Source organism: Wolffia australiana, chromosome 3, assembly GCF_029677425.1.
Source record: "Wolffia australiana isolate 7733 chromosome 3, ASM2967742v1".
NCBI classification, from domain to species: domain Eukaryota; kingdom Viridiplantae; phylum Streptophyta; class Magnoliopsida; order Alismatales; family Araceae; genus Wolffia; species Wolffia australiana.
This window is the reverse complement of record NC_135837.1, coordinates 15,828,661-15,836,384: the sequence shown is the minus strand read 5'-3', so window position 1 is coordinate 15,836,384 and position 7,724 is coordinate 15,828,661. Positions and strand designations below refer to the sequence as shown.

General features: G+C 38.5%; 1 protein-coding gene across 1 annotated transcript; it reads right to left on the bottom strand.

The window, feature by feature from the left end:
* Positions 1–1,480: 1,480 nt before the first annotated feature.
* Positions 1,481–4,418, bottom strand: LOC144701052 (Rubredoxin-like superfamily protein). Its single transcript, XM_078572734.1, has 6 exons — positions 4,098–4,418; positions 3,932–4,014; positions 3,806–3,856; positions 2,220–2,286; positions 1,818–1,897; positions 1,481–1,736 (listed from the first exon to the last, which is right to left on the bottom strand). Exons 1-6 carry the CDS (start codon positions 4,303–4,305, stop codon positions 1,659–1,661), a joined length of 567 nt encoding a protein of 188 aa, XP_078428860.1. The 5' UTR covers positions 4,306–4,418; the 3' UTR covers positions 1,481–1,658.
* Positions 4,419–7,724: the final 3,306 nt, after the last annotated feature.

The following is a 7,724-nucleotide window of genomic DNA, read 5'->3' as shown; positions in this document are numbered from 1 at the left end:
CAGAGGTTGGGATGCAGGCTTCTGTAGACTGAGTTGTTGATTTCTGTGAGTTGAGTCGAGGGCTTCTGTGGTATGGTTCGCTATGGGGCGGCACTGTAGGGACATTTTGTGAAATCCTCACTACAGGCATTGCATGGCAGCAGCGGCAGGCAAAGGCATGGCTACAGCGCCAATGGTACATCGAAGCCATGGCAACGGCAGGACAGGATGGTGTTGGGATGGGGATGAGGTGGTAACTCTGTGACGATGACAACAGTGGTGCAGCAAAGGCCGAGGGTGGTGACAGTAGTGCCTAGGTGGAGGATCTCCCGGGCTCCAATACCCATAGTATAGACCTTGATGTAGGTATTTATCAAGGACATGATTCTTGGAAGAAATAAAGCACACTGTAGATAGATTTTGAATATGGAAGGGTAGATTCAAGCAGTGGCAATAAAAGCCCGGTTTGGCACCTGTATGCATCCTTGGGAGCATCTCCTGTACTGACCCGACCCTCGTACAAGAGGCATCCATCCACAGTCTGCTGTGTCCTTCCTTTTCCTCCCAGCCATATCAGCTCTGAAGGCTACAAGTATTTATAGTGCACTAACATAACGACAAAGGACAGATATTGCCTTAGGAGGGGTTGGGTGTTGTATCAGACATATACCTTGTTCAACCAAAATGTATTTACCTTTTGTCTTCTTTTCAAAACCATTAACATTGCAGTACTTTTTTATAGAAGAATTGAAAACTTAGAGACTTTGTCCTCGTGCTTGATGAGACTAAAATCACCATTTCCTTTGAAAAGCCACCGGAGAGTGAGATGAATACCCCACAGTCCCATGATTAACGGAGTATTTTACAACAGAAAAATGCTTAACAAATGAAAGGACGATAAATGCAAAAACAAACATAAAAAATTAACGAGTACATCAAAAACTGTGTATTCTTCAAACATACTTATCAAAATGAAAAATTTATGAACCATGTAGCAGCAAAACTCTGGTTCCTGAAAATTTTTGTTGGGAGTTCAATATGCTAGACAACTGATCAGTAAAAGAGGTACTTGTTATGCCAGTTCTTATGAAATTTTGTCTGAATAACGACCCAAATAGTAGTACATTAAATAAATCATCCACAAAAATATCAATAGAAGGATATGATAGTTGTTCTATAAAATAAAGTATCTACAACTACTACCACCTATAACAGCTAATTTCTAGGTGAAAATAATATTCCACAGCTGTCATCACTGGATTGAATTTACCTGTAAACTAGGGTTCTTGAACGGAAGAATAAACATTTAATATCAAGTTGGTCCAACATGTTTCCAATGCATAATAATCTCCTAAAACATTTCAAGCGAATTGGGCGTAAAGTTACTTCTCCAACACCTCGCAGAAAAAAGACTCTGAAGATAATACAAATAACTCAGATGAAATAATCATCAAAGGATAACCAAACAAAACTCAACGTAAGTACATCAAGACACCAATCAAAAGAAAATAGTCACCAGGAACTATGATTTGATTATTGCGCGGCAAGTAAAAATAGACAGCAGGCCGATGAACAAGTCCTGCGGTCTTATTATCCACAGGGACACGACCAAAAAGCTACCAAAATAACAACCGAAGGATAAAAGAAAGAAAAAAGATGGGGCACCCACCAGAAGAAACTCAGTGATGGGCATGACCTTCTTCTTCATCATCATCATCATGCCCATCCGGATTACCTCCTTCACCAATCACCTCCAGCTGGAGAGCATTTACAAGTGAAACAGTTATTTAAAACTATCAATGGTTAATTGTGATTTAGTATGTTGACGATGAACTTACCACAAAGTACTGCGAGCAAACAGGGCATTCGTGAGGCTTATCCTTTTCCAGCCAAAACCAAACGACATCATGCTCATCCTCTGAGAATCAATGAGTTCACCATCACATGAAAGAGACTGAAGACGCTTGCTCTACAATTGTTATCTCAAAAAAGTGGAAATAGATAAATTTTAGAATAAATAACAAACTAAAGGCAGGTATACATGACAAAACTCTTAGTCTCCATTGAAAATACATCAGTAAACCAAAGCTAACATTCTATTAATCATACAGTATACCTTAAAAACTTTGATCAATACCGACCAGTTATCATCAACAAAAGGTAAATGGCATTCTAGGAAACTTTGTAAATACATAAAGTCGCCAAATTGAGACATGAGAAAATAAATGATCTATACTTACCGCCTTCACCACCAGGGCAACCAACAATTCTTTTGTTGTAGTAGGACTGGATTACAGCAGGTGCCTCCTACAATGAACATGATTGGATTATCTCTGATGAATAAGTAGAAGGGATAAAATATATTATTGAAAGATAAGTCATTGATGTCTGAATAACAGAAACATTTTCGGCTGGTAATAAGGATTGGATATAAATGTAATATTTTCGGTAATGTTTTTGGTAAACTTTTTGGATTCGCTTACTCATTAAAAAGGTTTGGATATTATAATTTAAAATTAATTAATAGAATGAAAAAGGATTTGGGTATGTATTAAAGATGGTAGATAAATACACAGTTGTCATACCAAGGATTGACAGCGGATATTAAGTCACTTTCTTTCAATGATGGGAAATTGATAAAATCAAGGCTCGTCCTGTTTACACAAGAAATTGAATTGAAAAGCCCATTAAATCCCAAGTCAACATAAGGGCCGTTCTTACTGTGCCAAACTGAGAGAGGAAGGAGCATCAAAATGACGATTATAGAATACATGCACGCTGAATGACGGATAAATTTAAGGTAGATTATAATTATATGATAAGGCCCCAATACCCAGAAAATAGACTGAAAATTACGGGAAATGTGAAGGCAGATTATCAATTGGCAGGAGCCCAAGGCAACGACCTTTGATGGAGGGGAATTTCCGCGGAGAATCCTAATCCTGTAACCTTCCTTTAATTTCGTGATTATGTCTCCTCCTAGTTTTCTTGAATATCCCCTTCTCGAATCCCTAATTCCATGATATCTCTTCATATACCATGACATTATGGTTATCTGATTCCCTTGGTGCCGCATTCCTTAGATAATCAAAATTTAAGAACATAACAAGGAATTTTTACAAAAGAACCAGAGAGGAACTTTTTTGGAAACTTAAAACAATTCAAATAGAAATACCAGCTAGAATCATGGCGTCATTATTGTATTATAAGCGTCCAAGAATAACGAGTGAGTTCTCCAATGGAAAGAAGTTTTAGCCAGTACCCTCGAAAAGCTGTTTATTACGGCAGGGAATATCTTCAATGTGAACAATAACATCTCGCCATATCCCACAATAGACAGATTTCAGGTCATAGATCAACTTGATATTCGTCCATATCCGACAATTAGGCAGACTGAGATGAAGACAAATCCTAGCGCGGGCCCAAAAAAATCTTCATTGTGAGTAATAACATTTCGCCAAAATCAGCTTAGGTTTTTCATTTCCATCCATTTTCAGGAAAACAAAAGTAACGCCATGATCCCTTAATCGTAGTAACGTGTCAAGGAAATGCCTAAGACATTAGTTTCTGCGAACATCAGCCTCCACATAAATTTCAGATCATAGATCAACTTGATATTCATCCATATCCCACAATAGACAGATTGAGATGCACAGAAATCCTAGTGCGGGGCCAATAAACATGCAGATGAATTCATCATAGAAAACATGAAAACCGAATCCAAAATATTTATAAACTAATAATAATCGAGGAGCATTCATGAGAGAGGTAACCAACGCGCAACAAATATCAGACATGAAGGTAACCTATGATTCACGAGCAATACCTTCGTCCCAAAAGGTCCAACCGGGGCGTCCATATCAAACCTCTTTCTTCCCTGAAAGCAAAAACCAAGAATTTCACAAACGGGTCAAGAAAACCAAATCGAAATGCATCGCCGACGAGAGCAAACCTCAATCTCCGCTTGAAGCTCCTCTTTCTCAAGACCCGTGGCGATCGGCATTATACTTTCCACATCCTTCGCCACGGAAGCCGCTTCCAAACAAAACAAGAAACACCGTCAAAGGAATCAAAAGGAGAGATTTAAAACAAAAAGAGAATAGCGAGATGGTGCACACCGCCTTCCGGAGCGAAAAAGGGAAGCGTCCGATGAAACGGGGAGGAGTGGAGGGAAGAAGATAGCGTGGCGCAGACGCGAGTGCGTAGGGTTTCTGGGGAGAGGGATCCAGCGCTAGGGTTAGATCCGGCGATGCTGAAGACTGATCGCCAGGAAGAAGAGAGGATCTGAAGCCGCGCAGGAGCCCTCCTCCACAAGCTCGCCGCCATCGCCGGTGTTCGCAATAGCTCTCAGGTCGCCCCTCTCTCTCTCTCTCTCTCTCTCTCTCTCTCTCTCTCTCTCTCTCTCTCTCTCTCTCTCTCTCTCTCCTCGCCTTGAGAAGTTTGACCTCGGATTCTAATTTATGAGGATTTCTGATTTGTATGCCCGATTAAGCCTTGGGGAACTGATGACGATCCCCCGTCAGTCCCGTTCCTTTCCGTCATGGGTTTCTCTCTCTCTCTCTCTCTGACTGTCTCTCTCTCTCTCTCTCTCTCTCTCTCTCTCTCTCTCTCTCTCTCTCTCTCTCTCTCTCTCTCTCTCTCTCTCTCTCTCTCTCTCTCTCTCTCTCTCTCTCTCTCTCTCTCTCTCTCTCTCTCTCTCTCTCTCTCTCTCTCTCTCTCTCTCTCTCTCTCTCTCTCTTTCTCCCTCTCTCTCTCTCTCTGTCTCTTTCTCAGTCTCTCTCTCTCTCTGTCTTTGTCTCTCTCTCTGACTCTCTCTCTATCTTTGTCTCTATCTCTCTCTTTGACTCTCTCTCTCTCTATCTTTGTCTCTATCTCTCTCTTTGACTCTCTCTCTGTCTCTGTCTCTCTCTCTTTGCCTCTCTCTGCCTTTGTCTCTCTCTGTCTCTCTCTCTTTACGTCTCTCTGTCTCTCTCTCTCTGTCTCTCTGTCTCTCTGTCCCTATCTCTCTCTCTCTCTGTCTCTCTCTCTATCTCTATCTATCATTATCTCTATTACTCTATCTAGATTCCTATCTGTAACTCTATCTCTCTCGCTATCCATCTCTATCGTTATTTCTATCTCTATCTCTATCTAGTTTCCTATTATAAATCTCGCTCTCTCTATAGTGTAGCATCGTGAAGTCCTACATCCCATTTTTTAGAGGTTCATCTGAATCGTCTCGTCCAGAGTTAGTCCGTCCCAAATATTTTCATCTGAATACTATCTCGTCCAATGTCTAGGACAAACAAGTGAGTGTGTCGGCATTAGGCCACTCAGAATTTGAAAAGTGGCACAGCACATGCATCAGCCAACTAGAGCTCTCAGGCTCTAAACCGTCCCGCCTGTCGTCCAAGGCCCCAAACGGGACTATTTCTTCCATGGACGAAAAAATTGTGTGTTCTAAGATTGGCAGATGACTCTACATCCCGTCATTGGTTTGACTCTCGGACAGGACATTTTTTCATCCACAAACAAATAACCACCCCTACTGCGTCCATGCACTATATCTCACTCTCAATCTCTCTCTTTGTCTCAATCTCTGTCTCTCTCTATCTCTTTATATATATATATATATATATATATATATATTTCTCCATCAATATATATATCTTTGTGTCTATCTCTTTATGTATCTATCTCCATATGTATATTATATATATATATTTATATATATCTTTATCTATATATGTAATTATATCTATCTATCTCTACTTATCTATATCTCTCCCATCTCTCTTCTGATCTATCTCTGTTTATATATCTCTCAATCTATATATGTTTGGTACGAATGGGGAAGCATTTTTTTTTAATAAAATAACTTTTAATTTTGATTTGTTCACTAACTAACAAACACGTCCTCAAACCATAAGCTGATTCGCAATCGAACAAAAATAAAAACTTCCCATCCTACTTGGGATGGGAGACAGAACAGAAGCATAATTACATCTTCAATCATATAGACAACCAGAGAACCATCATTTGATTAGATATATGATAGATTAGATGGAGCATACGATCATCAATCAAAACTATGGTCGTACATTCCCCGTCTGGTCTTAGGTTTTACCAAAGGCCTAAACCTTGCCTAAAGTTCAATCTGAATTTGCACCTGTCTATTCCGGTCATGGTCCAGCCAGGTGACTGGTCAAAGTATAAAAGTCAAAATAAAGATTTTAACATGACCTTTTTGTTCAAGGAATAATGTATTATAAAATAATACATGTCCATCTTACAAACAAAAAAGTTCCCATTATAAGGGGTTCCAATACATATAACATGTGTTAGATGATGCTTCTTTCCTCATTTTTTATCCATTTGGTTGTCAGAAAACATACAACAAGGCATCACACTTTAGTTGTTTCCTCTTTGCTTCAACCTTAAATGAGAAGGGAAATCCATCATGATAAAAAGCACAAAATTGGAAAAATACGTTTAAAAAGAGGTTAAATAATGATACTATCAAAAAATGATCACAAAATTTGTAGTATCTGTCATCCACTAAGCCAATGGGAAGGGGGGCAGGGGAATGGGGAGCGGCAAACAGGAGCAAAGAGGGGGGGGGCAAGGATTGTAAAGTAGGGAAAGGCGAGCGGGAGGTTAGGCCAGAGAGGGTTTAATGTGGATTGTCAGTCCTCAGTATGATTTGACCATTGAAATGGACCCCTATTTGCTGGCCAGTCTCCCCTAAAATGGCAGACCAACAGCTTTCTTTTGGTACAATATGACCATAATTCAGTCCAAAATGTCAACTCAAATCAACCCTAAATCTGATATTTGATAGGATTAGATTGGACATTGAATCCAGTTAAAGACAAACAACGGGGAAGTTTTTTCATACTATATTGTAAATTTAAGTAACATGTAAAAATAAAATGCATCCATATGTGGAGGTAATGCTGAATTATTCACATGTTGATTACAACCCACTTGATTAGATTGAAGATCAGATCATTTCCGGTATCAATATGACCCATTCCAATGAAGGGTCTGATAACTTATAGGATCAATAATTAGCATTTGGCCACCTCACATGATCATTGATTAATAAGTTTGGGATTCGAGCTAATTTAATAAATCTTAATGGGGAGGTTTTTTGTTGTTATATTATAAATTATATATTATTTTAGAATAGAACACATTTTTGTACAAATGTTGTATTTTTCTATAGGCCTATATACCTACTTTGGCGCATCAAACTGTTGTGGAAGTAAAAACACATGAAGACTATTAAAGGAGCATTAAAGTTTTAAATGTTACTAAGTCACTTACTGTTGTTTACTTTTTTTCTAATTGTATGATTATTTGTGAAAATTTCTGGAATAATATTTTAATTTATTCATAGTTAATTGATTCTTAAATTTAAAAATAAATTCTTCAGAATTTGCATCTCAAGCACTAAATGGAGAAGTTGATGATTTATTTTAGTGTAACTTTTACATATTTTACAACTCCAAGCATTAATAGTAAAAATGAGTTTACAACATTATTAATTTTAATGGGACCAATGCTCTCTCTAGTATGTCAATCTATGATGTTGCAGGGATGAAATCAAAGTTGAAGAAAGAAACTTAAAGGAGAGAAAAATAGACGAAGAAATAATTTATATAATAAAAAAGTAGTTTTGAAAGGGAGGCTTTTAGTGGCCAGCTAAAGAGACACCAACAGCACTCAAGCCAATCGCCAACTAGCGAGCACACAACACTCAC

Coding starts and splice junctions, on each gene's coding strand:
- LOC144701052 (XM_078572734.1), bottom strand. CDS start 4,305: ATGGCGGCGAGCTTGTGGAGGAGGGCTCCTGCGCGGCTTCAGATCCTC. Junction 4,015..4,097: donor CTTTTTCGCTCCGGAAGGCG/GTGTGCACCATC, acceptor TTTGTTTGGAAG/CGGCTTCCGTGGCGAAGGAT. Junction 3,857..3,931: donor AGCTTCAAGCGGAGATTGAG/GTTTGCTCTCGT, acceptor TTTTGCTTTCAG/GGAAGAAAGAGGTTTGATAT.